The sequence below is a fragment of the Cyanistes caeruleus genome, chromosome 1 (assembly GCF_971803275.1).
Source record: "Cyanistes caeruleus chromosome 1, bCyaCae1.hap1.1, whole genome shotgun sequence".
Classification (NCBI taxonomy): domain Eukaryota; kingdom Metazoa; phylum Chordata; class Aves; order Passeriformes; family Paridae; genus Cyanistes; species Cyanistes caeruleus.
Window position 1 is genome coordinate 11,859,239 of NC_141701.1, and position 12,769 is coordinate 11,872,007.

Genomic DNA, 12,769 nt, shown 5'->3' on the forward strand with positions numbered 1-12,769 from the left:
AAATCCCCAATTTTTGCTCTTCCTTCTTCATCCTTTGCCATAACCCACTCAGACAACATGTAGCTACTGTGAGAAACGTGAACCTCGTGTGCAGAATTTTATACTTCAATTTGCAGGTTAGAAAAATTCTGCTTCAGCTTTAGATGAACCCAAAAAAAAGACGAGAAATAGGCAAAGCAGAACTCTTAGATAAATAGAAATACTGCATTATTCCATGTAAAGAATAACTAATATGTTCAAGGACTATATTGAGACAACATTGGGGAAGATAGCAGAATCCACAAACAAATTTGGGGTATACTAGAAAGGGAACAGTTGTTCTATCAGTAACAGCCTTTAACAGGGTCTTTAACAGATTGTTGTTTAATCCAGCAGCAATCTGGAAAACCTCTAAATAGAAAGTACAAATAGAATTAGAATAGATATACATAATATACAATAAAAAGTTTTGTATACCTAAGGCTGTATCTCTACTGCTTTCCCTCAAACTCCAGAACTTCTTGTGTTCCCCCTAACCTGAACAACATTGACACATTCCTCACAAGTACTATGCAGACTGTGAGACCTGAAGACCTGGTGTCTCCTAATGTTTATTTCCTATCATTTTCCTTTATTTTCATTTATAAAATGTGCTTGGCCAGTGAATACTATCTTTTAGTACACCATCTTTAGGTCATGTGCTTCCAGCAACATTTTGTTGAAAGTTCAATCTCACCACAAACTGCACTTCTTAATTACATGCAAATTTGTCTTCCTCTCTATCCCCTTCTAAAGATACATCTTTCCACAGATGCAGCAGGCTTCAACTACAGCTCTTGTTATGTCAGCTCATGCTCTCCCTGACAGAAGACTGTGACTACTATCATTAGAGACCTTGAGAGGCTGTCAAACTGACAACAGAAGACAAGGGAAAAGTTCCTTATAGAACTCCCTAAAACTAAAGAAAAAGGATGCTCTTGAAGATTTAATAACAAATTCCTTCAGCTAGTATATTATTTAACATTTTTTTAAGGTACTTGTTTGCTATCTTAGCAAGACTGTTTGTATAGGATCTCTATGATCCAAATATACACTATTGAATAGTCACATAAACTTATGTGAGAAACTTTCTCTTTCTGAGCCAAATTTATGTATCAAAGTTAACAAAGACAGCCTAATTCCTCTCTTGAACTTGGTAAATCTCACTGAGAAAGCCTGCTGTTCTTTTGGAAATTTCACAGATACACACTGTGAAAGCAGGAATCTGGAAAAAAAGAAACCAACAGTGAAAAGTTAAAAAGGCTCCTTCATTCTCATGAGCAAATACATAGAAGCAGATGTTACTGGTTATGACATTAAATCATATCATTGCAGTGGTAGGTTCATCTCAATCTGTCTTTTGGAAAGTGATTCCTTTTAGATGAATTTTCCTTTTTTTGTTTTTTAATAAAAGATTATTTTTCTTAGAAACTGGTTACAATCCTGTAATGCCCCAGCCTACTTGATGGGTTCAGGGGAAGGCAGTGGGATATACCCTGGGCAGTGCACAGGAAAAACAACCAGATTACCAGGAGACTCCATAACAACTTTTACTTGCAAACTTTAGAATATTCAAGTAGAATAAGATATTTGCCAAATTTTAAAACATCCAGACAAAATAAGGCACTTCCCAAACTTTAGCTCAGCAAACTTTAACTTCTCTAGACACAAGAAGACACTAGAACTTTTCAGCCCAGATTACAACATATTTTGAGAAGAACGTGTAAGAACACCAGAAAGAAAAAGAAAATGTAGAGAAAAAGGTAGATGGCCACCACCCAGGATCCAGAATTGTCTCAGCAGCTTCTAAACCCCAGGCAGTAGAGTGTGTTTGGCACACATGTTGTTTTCCTTTTATCTCCTACACTCTGCCACTTCAGGGATTACAGGCCCTGTTCCCCCATCACTTCCCAGCTGCCTGTCTTGAGCCAGTCAGCTACTCCTCAGGTCTCCTAAAGATCCCAAGGCAAAGATTTCACTCTTGAACTTTCTAAGTGAATCCTTCAACTTCAGCTTGGAGCTGTCCATTCTACCTTCCAAGGGAGAGGCACATTCCTAGCTGGAATTGGTTTCTCTGCAGTGTTTGTAACACGCTCTTTTCTGCCAGGAAGGTTTTCAGTGGGTGTATCCAAGAATTTATCATTTGCAACCCCCAACCCCCTCACTTCTGGAAAACACAACCAGCAAACTCCGTGGTGAATGAGAGATTATCGAGGGCATTTTTTTTTTCTTTCACCAAGTGATCAAATGGTAGAGACAGGATAAAGAACAAAAAAAAGCTGCAGTTCCTATTCTGCTCCCTACTTTAAATATTTGATAAAATGACCTAAACTTTCTATGCTTCCAAATCTCAAACTATGAAGCAGAGGTAAGAAAAAAGTATTATTTGCTTCTGTAACTGCGGCTCAGCCAGTGTCAAATTCTCTCCGAGGACCAGGATGAGCGTCCAGCACCAGGCACACTCGGTGATGAGCTGCCACAGGGAGACAGACGATCCTTCCTTCCCGCTACGGGCGTGGGGAGCAGGGTCCAGAGCCGAGCAGGAAGCTCGGAGCCCTCAGGCCCTCTCGCCGCCTGGGCCGGTCCAGGACAGGCCGGGCAGCCCGGTCAGTCCCTCGCGGACGGACCCGGCCCTCGGACCCGGCCCGGAGCGCTGCCCTCTCCCGCGGAGGGGCCGGCAGGGACAGCCACCCTCTCCAGCGGCCGCTGCTCACCTCTTCCCCGCAGCTTCCGAGCGCGGCTGGCCCGGGGGCGGCCCCACGCCGCCCTCCCGGCGGTAGAAGCAGGCGGGCGGTAGCGCCGGGCACCGGGGCAAGCGGAACCGCCTCATCAGCCAGCGCCGTCATGTGATGGGAGGGCTCGGCCACGTCGTCGGGAGCGCCGCCGCTTCCCGTCCATCCTTCCCACCCTCCCTCCATCCTTCCCTGCCCGCAGCCGCCGCCGTTCCTGCCCGCAGGCGCTGCCGGGACAGGGTGAGCCCGACGGGCGGGGCGGGCACCGGCCGGAGCCTCTGAGGGAGCGGGGCCGTCCGGCTGCAAACCGTGAGTTCGGCGACGGCGGAACGGAAGGGAACGGGACGGGACGGGACCGGGTTCGGAGCCTGTCCGGCCGCTGCCGGTCTGGGGCCCTCTGTGCGCCCTGTGGAGCAGCGCCTGCGGCGGCACTGAGGACCTGGGTGGGCTCCGGGCGCTCATTCTGGTTCAGAATTGTCTTGGCACAGCTGACTGGCATCTTAAATTTATTGCAGTGGTTCAGAAGGTGTTTGGTGAAAAATCAAGCCTGGTCATAACTTCTCATAAATGTTCCTGAGGCACAGACGTTTATTTTTGGTGCTGCACGCCGTATCCCGCAGGAAACGTGTGAACTAATCAAACTGAGCAGGAAATGCACCCACAGCATGAAAGCTCGTCCTTCAGCAATAAATAAAGGAATGGAGCTGTGTCGTTTCCATTTGCTATGAAAGTTTTCCTTATAGATCAACCCATTATGATAACTTTGGCTGTTTTTTAAAGTGCCCACTTAAAAACAGTTTGTAAAGTGGTTTTGCTTTCCTTGGGCCCAATCTCCTTGACTGGTTATAATTGCTTAAGTATTTTTAATGGTTTCATTTTTCAGTAGTATTTTTCAACTGTTCTTCACATTTCCCCTGCCTGCTCACACAGGTCACTTCTCAAACTCAGTGTACATGCTGAAAATTAATTCTGTGCATTTCTTTCATTTTACAAAGCTGAGGATAATTTAGATTACATAATTTGAAAGATTGGAGAGTATGCTTAAGTATCCACAAATTAAACTATCAAAAACATGAATATAAACCACTCTGGATGTGTGTGGGTTTGTTTTTACAGGTTATTAATGGCACGGCTGGTTTCTTCATCAGGCTTCCTGTTCCCAGTAACCTAAAGAGTAAGGATCGGAATAAGACTGCAGGACTTCTGCTGCTCTGTCACATCCAGCTCCACAATGGTGGATTTTCTGGCTGAAAACAATCTCTGTGGTCAGGCAATTCTTCGGATTGTTTCCTGTGGAAATGCCATCATTGCAGAACTTCTGAGACTTTCCGAATTTATTCCTGGTGTTTTCAGGCTAAAGGACAAGGCTGATCAGCAGAAGTATGGAGATATCATATTTGATTTTAGTTATTTTAAGGTAAATGCTTTCATTGTTCAACTCCTTAAAGCATTGCTGTCCCACATGAGGATGTTTTGGGTTGTGAAACAGCCATTCTTGACTATTGTGTTTATTACTACTACATCTTCCAAAATGTTTGAGTCATCTGGCCAGTGAACTTTGATAGATACCAGTTGTATAAAACTGAGTATTGGATTCTGGGGAGGTGATACTAGTAGTCGTAGTAGTCATAGTAGTAGTAGTAGTAGTAGTAGTAGTAGTAGTAGTGATTCCTGCAGGACCACTAAATTATGCTTCCACCAGAACATTCTGAGCCTGCACGGTTGGTTGTTTTCCTTCAGAGCAGTGCCATGGGCAGTATGCCAGTCTTTCTTCTGTTAATCTGTAGCTTATTCTTTACAGCCATGAAAACTGCTTTCTGCTTTCCTGTCTGACAATGCTGTGATTGTTCTTTCACTGGACTTGTCACATGTGCTGAATAAATAAATAAGTCAAGGAGAAGTGTCCATGGAAAGCCCTTATTTCTCTTTCAGAATTAAACTTGCAGTACTAAGTACCCTCTGTCATTCTCCAGCATGATTAAGAAGGAACTACAGAGATTATCTAATCTGTCTTTATTTGGATTGTACAGTACAAGAAATGGTAATAAGAAAGCAAGTGAGGCACTAATACAATTTAATTCAATTTTATTATAGTAGGTACTGTAAATTTCAGGCAAGAACTGTGAGCCTTGGTTACTGAAAATCCAGAACACAAATGATTTCACAGTTACCTTTAGATCTAAGTGTTTGGTAGAAGTCTTTTTTTTTAAACAAATTACTTGAAAATTTAAAAGCAGATAGCCATAATTGGCGAGAAATACAACAATCTTTAAAGCTGTAGTATTTTTGAATGTTAAGAAAGCATAAGTGTGCTGTTTTTCAAAGTTAAAACAAATACATAGAAGTTACACTTAAAAAGCAGAGATTAGAGAATTTACAGATATTTTTATTGCAAATGCACCCCTTCTGTATTCACAATTCTTAGAATTACTTAATGAGAGATTTGAGATTTTAAAAAGTTGAGGCTATTTACTTTGTCCATTTGAACCTCATAGGCAGTTTGGTGCCTATGCTGTGTTTTATGTAGATGTTTTGCACAAAAAGAGAAGCAGAAGAATATTTTTTAAAACTCAAATTGTCAGCTGGGTATTTTTAATGAAATTTTAATAATACTTTAATTAAACTTCAACATTATTTTCATGTAGATGATGATGGTAAGACTGAATGGTGCTTATGAGAAATATGACCATGGTAAAGGGTTAGAAAAGTTGAACTACTGCTTTGAGGAAGTCAGGTTCTTCATCCCAACTCTTTTTTCCCCCATGATTTTTAATGTCAAAGTTTCAGGAGATAAGTGCTGAGCTAGATGTAGAGTATGTGTAAAAAACATGTGTAATATTTTCAAGCAGTTTGAGAAGGTACTAAGCTTTGTGAACCCTCAATGTTATGGTTTCTCTCTGAGAAATCAACCAGGTGAAATGTGTAAAGGGAAAAATTCCATCAGGGGGATAGTCAGCACTACATAAAGCACCCAGTGCCTTCAGATGTATTGGAGCTTTACTGAAAGCATTGGCTATTCTTTCCCATTACTTACATTGGATAAATCATATTTAAAGTCATTGCAGATTGTAAAAATGTGTAAAACTCATCTTTATGGAATCAATATTTAACATTAAAGTAGGTTGGAAAACTGCAGATCCTTGTTTTCGTAAGGAATGTTAACTCTGGTTTGCACATGGGGGTGGTTGTACATGGTCTGTGTCCTACTGTAGAGAAGTCAAGTAGAGATCAAAGTCAAGTATTGTCTCTAAAGATGAGTTTCTGTTTGTCAGGGGCCTGAGACATGTGAAGGCAAACTGGAAGCCAAGCCTGAGTTACTGGATTTAGATGAAGAATTTCGTGAAAACAACATTGAAATTTTGACAAGATTTTATTTAGCTTTTCAGAGTGTACATAAATACATTGTAGATTTAAACAGGTATGGTATCTTAAACACATAGGGATTTTTGAAGACTAGATTACTGTTTTGTCTTATTGATGAGAAGATTTTCCCTTAGAGACCCATTATACTTCTTGTTGAAGCATATTCATGTGCACCAGGAAACCTGGATTGCTGGAGGGAACAGGAACGTTTACTCCAACAGTTCCCTACCAGCTTAATATATGACTTGAAAACATTTAACCTCTCTACCTGATTTCTTCAATTGTAAATTTGAATTAGTTTTTCTTTATCTTGGAGATTGTCCTGAAGATTTTTTTTAATAAAAGGCAAATCTATATTATTAACCTAATTTTTTGTGGTCTTGGAAAACAGAATATCAGGTAGTTTGGGTTTTTTTAAACTTTCATTGGCATTATTTTCTTGAGCTTAATTTTTCAGTGAAGTCATATTCTCAGGTTTGCTATTCTGACATATAAAAAACAAAATGAAAGGTTCATGAAATGCTCAAAGAAAATGTTACTGAGCATCTTACACATGAGAGTTTTATTGTTGATGTTATATGAAAAGATTGAATGTTTGATATTAAGTAGTGTTACTGGAAAATCCTTTAAAAGGAATAAATCTTCTGTTAATTAAGGTGAACATACTCTATTTCTATCCCTACCTTCCAAATTGCAATTGAGATCAGTTTATGGTATTTTGAGGAGGTATACTTAGGTAACTTGAAAATATGGGAGTTTTACTGCATTATTGCATGGCAGCCTTCCCAGGCTGTTATCCACCCATGGCAAGATTAAGAGGATGAGCTGTAAGCTGCCAGGTATCCTCCGCTTTTTTCACATACGCCATCAGGATGTGGAAGGAAGCTTTTGCCAACTGGTGGGCACTAGCCAGGGGTTCCAGCCTCTCATTTTATAGGACAGCCTCTCTTCTTTGTCTGAAAAACACCATGCTGCTTGTACTAGGGTAATGTTCTGATGTATCTGTTTGCTTGCAGAGAAAATGTGACTGATTTAATTCTAGTTTGAGAGCAAAATAATCAATGACCAAAGTTTTTGTCATGATTCCTAGATACTTAGATGACCTCAATGAAGGAATTTACATTCAGCAAACATTAGAAACTGTCCTCCTTAATGAAGATGGGAAACAGCTTCTAGTAAGTATTGACTAGTTTTGTAATAATAGAAAATTAACTCAGTAAGTGCCAAACTAGACAAAAATATAAGTTCACAAAGTGCATGGAAGTGCTGTGACTCACTTCAAGGAGGAGAAAGCAGAAGTCCTCAGCCTGCCATTTTTCATGTTGTGTTGACTACATAGTTGACTTTAGGTTAGTTTGGCAACACATTTTTCTTTAAATGCTTCTGCAAGATCATGTTTGTGTGATTTTCTTTCTTTGTTCTCTCTTTTTCAAACAGTGTGAAGCCCTGTATTTATATGGAGTCATGCTACTGGTCATTGACCAGAAGATTGAAGGAGAGGTCAGAGAAAGAATGTTGGTTTCCTACTACCGATACAGGTAGTGTATATAGGTGTACAGAAGCACTCAAGGTTGAGATGTGTAACGTAAAGTATATTCAGTAACTTGGGTCATTGAATTAAGATAAATGGAAGTATTGACACCTTTTTCATCAACTGACTTTACACAGATAATTCAGCAGAGCTCTCTGACTATCAGTAGACTTTACTTTAGCTTTTAGCTGTGTTTTTGCAAAATGAGCAGTGGATTTTTCATTCTGTTGCAACAGACATTTGAAGTTCACAAATAACATATTCACGTAAATATTCACAAACTTTCAGCTAAAGCTATTAAGCTGCAAGTGCCAGCTATGAAAGTGTCACAGGTTACTAAACATGCAAGGAAACTTTCTGAAAAGTCTGACTATCTAGGTGACAAATGTATTGCAAGTCAGACTTCTTGCAGTTACAGTGCTTTTTTAGGTGCATCAGTAACAAGTTTTACAGGGTAGGTTCTCAGCATCAGTGTATAGCAGCTGTGGCCTTAAAAGGTGTCAGTGCAAATCCTTCCACACATTTAAAATGCTGCTTTGACTATGTTTATGCCTCCCAGTATATGAGAGATTCTTTAACTCTGGCATACAAAAGTGAATTGACAAGGGGAATTCAGAAATGGGGATAAAGAAAATGAAAATTTAAAAAAGAAGGAAAAAAAAAAAGGAACAAATTCTTCTCTGAATAGAAAGCTCCTTCTTTCTCTTCCTGAGTTCAATTTTCTGTTTGTGCTTTGTCCACTTATCTGGAATTTCGGTATGGACATTCATTAGTGTCCTGTAACATGAAATTAATGGAATAAACAATCAAAAACCTCCTTTAGACTTCAGTACTTGTCAATTTTCTTGTGAGAAGGGTGTGGTTGTAAGGGGTGGGAGAAAATGAAATTACTAAGTCCTATAGCTCATATTTTTGTTCCTCCTTTTTTGTAAAACAGTGCAGCCCGATCCTCTGCTGACTCCAATTTAGATGATATTTGTAAATTGCTTCGAAGCACTGGATACTCAAGCCAACCTGGAGCTAAAAGACCTCCAAACTACCCTGAGAGTTACTTCAGCAGAGTTCCTATAAGTGAAACTTTCATTAGCATGGTTATAGGCCGCTTACGATCAGATGACATTTACAACCAGGTAAGCCATGAGATAAAAGAGGGCTTTAAAGGGGAGTATCAAATTGATTCTTAGGTTAATTACTCAATGAAGTGCAGAAAAAAATAAATGACAGAGGTTGCAGGGGCTGTTGAGATCAGCTAGTCTAACCTGGCTCAAGCACTCAGTTGGAGCAGGTTGGGCTGCATCCAGTTGGATTTTGAATATCTCCAGAGGTACAAACCACAGAACCTCTCTGGTCAACCTGCTGCAGTACTTGGCTAGCCTTGCCGTAAAAAGCAATGTTTTTGTTTAATGTCTTGTGACTGAACATGTCTTACTTGACTCATTTACAGCATAGTAAAATCTTACTGTAGCCTGTTAAAAGTAGCACTCATCTACACAGTCAACTTTTACACTCTGGAAATACAGCTGGTAAATACGCTGCATGCCCAAGCATATCCAACTTAGCTAAATAAACTTCTTGCCTCATAGTATCCGTACACTTTTAATGTGCCCCAGAATATTTTCAGGTGGTTTATGATGCACTGTATTATGTTCAGCTTTGTTTTGTTACTTTTTCCAGGTTTCAGCATATCCATTGCCAGAACATCGCAGCACTGCCCTGGCTACTCAGGCTGCTATGCTCTATGTGATACTGTATTTTGACCCTTCTATTCTTCACACTCAACAAGCCAAAATGAGAGAGATAGTGGATAAATACTTTCCAGATAATTGGGTAAAAGTTAATTCTGCTTTGAAACTGTTCCCTGGATTTAATGTTATAAGAACAATTGAAATTATTGTTACAGTATGTGTCATAGAAAATAATAATAACCTAAAACTAGAACAGATTCTTCTCTGTGGAAATTTTACTTCATTAGAGTGAAGCAGTCCAAGCCAAACACTCTGGATAAGCATGGAAAGCTGTCCTTTGAAAGTGTAATTTACTGTCTTAAATGCTTTAGTCAACTACACTCTAATACCATCAAAGTAAAGTGAGTCCCAGGAAGGTGTATGATGGAAGGCATTTTAGGCATCTTCCAGTCCTGCCTTCTCTTCAAAGCTAAATTGGACTGCTAAGGCCTTGCCCAGCTAGCTTTGAAAATATCTAAGGTGAAGACTGCAGCCTCTATGGACACCTGTGGCTGTGCTTCAATACTCTCGTGGTCAAGAATTTCTTCCTTCTGTACTGCTGGAATTTCCTTTGTTATAGCTTGTGGCTGTTGCTTCTTGTCTTTTCACTATGTACCTCTGAGGTGGGTCTGGCTCTGTCTTAGTCATGACTTCCCTTTAGGTAGTGGAAGACCACAGTCACATTCCTTTGACATCTTTCTTCCAGCTTAAGCAAACCCTGCTCTTACATACTGGGTCCCACAGGTGTGTTAGTGGCCTCCTGTTCATTTCATTCCAGTTTGTGCACGTCTGTCTCATACTGAGGAGCCCAAATCTGGACCCATTTCTCTCATTGAGACCTCATGAAGGCTGGCTGGAAGGAAAGATTCACTTCCCTCAATCTGCTGGCTGCAGTCTGGCAGTAATCAGTGTGTGATTACTCTTTGTGAAGGCTGTGTGTCTGATTCATGTTTGGTTTGTCCAGCAGGACACTTAGGTCCTTTTCTGTAGAGTTGTGACTTAGGCAGCTGGTCCCAGATTGTGTTGTTGTGAGGGTTTGGGTGTGTCCCAAGTAAAAGATTTTATATTTTACTTGTTATTTCCTTTTATATTTGTCATTTCTGACCTTTGTGTGGTTTCTGCTGGTGAATTCTACCAGCGTGTCAAGAATGCTGTAGAGGACAACCTTAGTCCCCCAACAAATCATTCCACACTGATGTTGAAAACTTGTTTTAAGGATTAGCCCTGTGCTATTGTCCAAATAACATAGAAGCTAAAGCTATCACTATGTGTGCTTCTGTAGACCTTTTCAGATGTAGTGATTAAAATGTAATTACTTTATTTCAGTACTGAGATTTAGGATTTCCATCAAGAATCCCTCATCTGCAAAAACTGCTACTGAAATTATTAGGCTGGCATATAAGAATACAGTCCCTGGGTCATCTGTATCAAAGGGAATCAGACTTGACAAAGAAACTATACATTAATTTGTGTTCCTCTGTTGGTTTCAAGTTGTATTCTTCTGTACCATAAGTGGAGCAGTAAAGTAGGGAGGGAAGAAACTGCAATAGCTGGCTATTTCAGAGGACATTAGAATCCCTCTGTTCCCAGAGAACTACAAGCTTATTTTCAGAAATGAGAACTTCAGACTGCAAATTTTTGCTTATGCCAGCATTTTTATTAACTGGAGTTCATAGTACAAATTGACATATAGTGACTGAAAGAACTGTCATCTTTTTTTTCAGAACTAAGCTTCTAATTAATTGTGTGCCTTTTATTTCGAAGTCTTCTTCTTGATTTCCAAAGATGGTACACCCAAAAGTACTGCTGCCAAAAAAGTTCAGTTATCTGTTATTTATACTCTCAGCATATCCCTTACTGTCATATTGCTAAATGCAAACTGTATTTTTCTTAATAATAACATAAATGCAGCTTCTTGTGTTCTGCTTCCAATTTTAGGTCATTAGCATTTACATGGGAATCACTGTCAATCTGGCAGAAGCATGGGAACCCTACAAAGCTGCTAAAACTGCCCTCAACTACACACTGGATCTTTCAAATGTCAAGGAACAGGTACATAAGCCAGCAATAAGTATTTTTAGCAAGATGCAAGATGTGTGGACATCTGAAGGGTATGACATCAATAATTCATGGGTCTTTTCTTCCTGCATACAATGTATGTTCTATATTGTTTCGCAAATTTAGGGAATATGAGAAGATTTTCCTTCATCTTTAGGGAAGAAGTTCACCAAGTAGAACTCATACTTAAATCATAAAAAGGATCTCCATTCTGTGATAGATTTTTGTTGTTGTTCTTTCCCATTAGGCAATAAAATATTACTACCATTTTTTAGGAATAATTCCTAGAGAGTATATAAGTGGATATTTAGAAAGGCTACAAGTCTTCATTTTTGAAACATTACACTTCTTGTGTAGCCTCTTTGCTTTAAGGTTTATCTTGTAGTCTGTGTCATGCACTTGCAGTGTATAATACTGCCTACTAGTAATAATAATAATTTTTATAGCACTTTTTTGATCTGTGTGCCCTCTAAGCTCTAGGGAACATGGTGTATTCCCTTTGAGAGTAGGATTTTATTGATGCAGGCTTTGTGTGTTTTAAGGCCAGCAGATATGCTGCAGTCACCGAGCGAGTGCACACGCAGGTGCAGCAGTTCCTCAAGGAAGGCTGCCTGAGGGAAGAGCTGGTGCTGGACAACATTCCCAAGCTGCTGAATTGTCTGCGAGACTGCAACGTGGCAATCCGCTGGCTGATGCTGCACACTGCAGACACGAGTAAGAGTCTGTGCTGCACTCACTGCTGAGCTGTCAGTCCTGCTCCACTGAGGCTTCATTTTGGGGCCTCAGGGGAAGTTCAGTTCTGCTGCTGTTGAAGTCAGCAGTTTCCTCTACTGTTTGCAGGAGATTGTTGAGCTGTTGTTTTGCAAATAGTCTCCTAAAGCCTTGTTTGAAATGGCACATGCATTTCCTCAGTTCTCATGAGCCAAAAACAGGTACAAAAATCAGTAGAAGTCATGATCTTGTTGAATAATATTCTACAGAAAAACATAATTCTGTAAGTTTTAAATAGCTCCAAAAAGAAATCAGTGGCCAGCTTCTTAAAATCTTAGTAATTTACAGGTTGAAGCCAGGGTTTTTGTTCTATTGAACTGAAATTCAGCTGAAACTGTTGAGTAACGTCTCTCATGTGAGTTCGGGTGTGTAAACCGAGTTATTTAGACATTCCCTTGTTTGAATACTTGTGCTGTCTTTGAGGCTTCTTGATATGCAAGGAGGCTTCTGTTACACCCCATTACAATTTTTGTAATGGTTTTAGAAATACTGATCTCTTGGCTTCTCGATCAGATGGACTAAATTCACATTTAGTTTCAGAAGCCTGCAGAAATCTTAAGAAGGCTGAAACA

At 39.9% G+C, this 12,769-nt stretch overlaps 2 protein-coding genes across 11 annotated transcripts in view; one reads left to right on the forward strand and one right to left on the reverse strand.

The window, feature by feature from the left end:
- Window positions 1-3,245, reverse strand: part of NSMCE2 (NSE2 SUMO ligase component of SMC5/6 complex) — a 128,108-nt gene extending 124,863 nt beyond the window's left edge. For both annotated transcript variants that reach the window (XM_086875219.1, XM_086875193.1), the window contains exon 1: window positions 2,733-3,245. In XM_086875219.1, coding sequence (XP_086731345.1) covers window positions 2,733-3,212 — 480 coding nt within the window. In that variant the 5' untranslated portion in view covers window positions 3,213-3,245. The remainder of the gene's footprint in view (window positions 1-2,732) is intronic.
- Window positions 2,483-12,769, forward strand: part of WASHC5 (WASH complex subunit 5) — a 31,059-nt gene continuing 20,772 nt past the window's right edge. For 2 of the 9 annotated variants that reach the window (XM_086874979.1, XM_086875071.1), the window contains exons 1-8: window positions 2,932-3,059; window positions 3,867-4,167; window positions 7,204-7,288; window positions 7,551-7,651; window positions 8,582-8,774; window positions 9,319-9,471; window positions 11,307-11,420; window positions 11,969-12,140. In XM_086874979.1, coding sequence (XP_086731105.1) covers window positions 4,133-4,167; window positions 7,204-7,288; window positions 7,551-7,651; window positions 8,582-8,774; window positions 9,319-9,471; window positions 11,307-11,420; window positions 11,969-12,140 — 853 coding nt within the window. In that variant the 5' untranslated portion in view covers window positions 2,932-3,059; window positions 3,867-4,132. Of the gene's footprint in view, window positions 3,194-3,866; window positions 4,168-6,022; window positions 6,169-7,203; window positions 7,289-7,550; window positions 7,652-8,581; window positions 8,775-9,318; window positions 9,472-11,306; window positions 11,421-11,968; window positions 12,141-12,769 lie in introns of all 9 variants that reach the window. The other 7 variants (XM_023921498.2, XM_086874388.1, XM_086870954.1 and 4 more) reach the window with 7 other exon arrangements.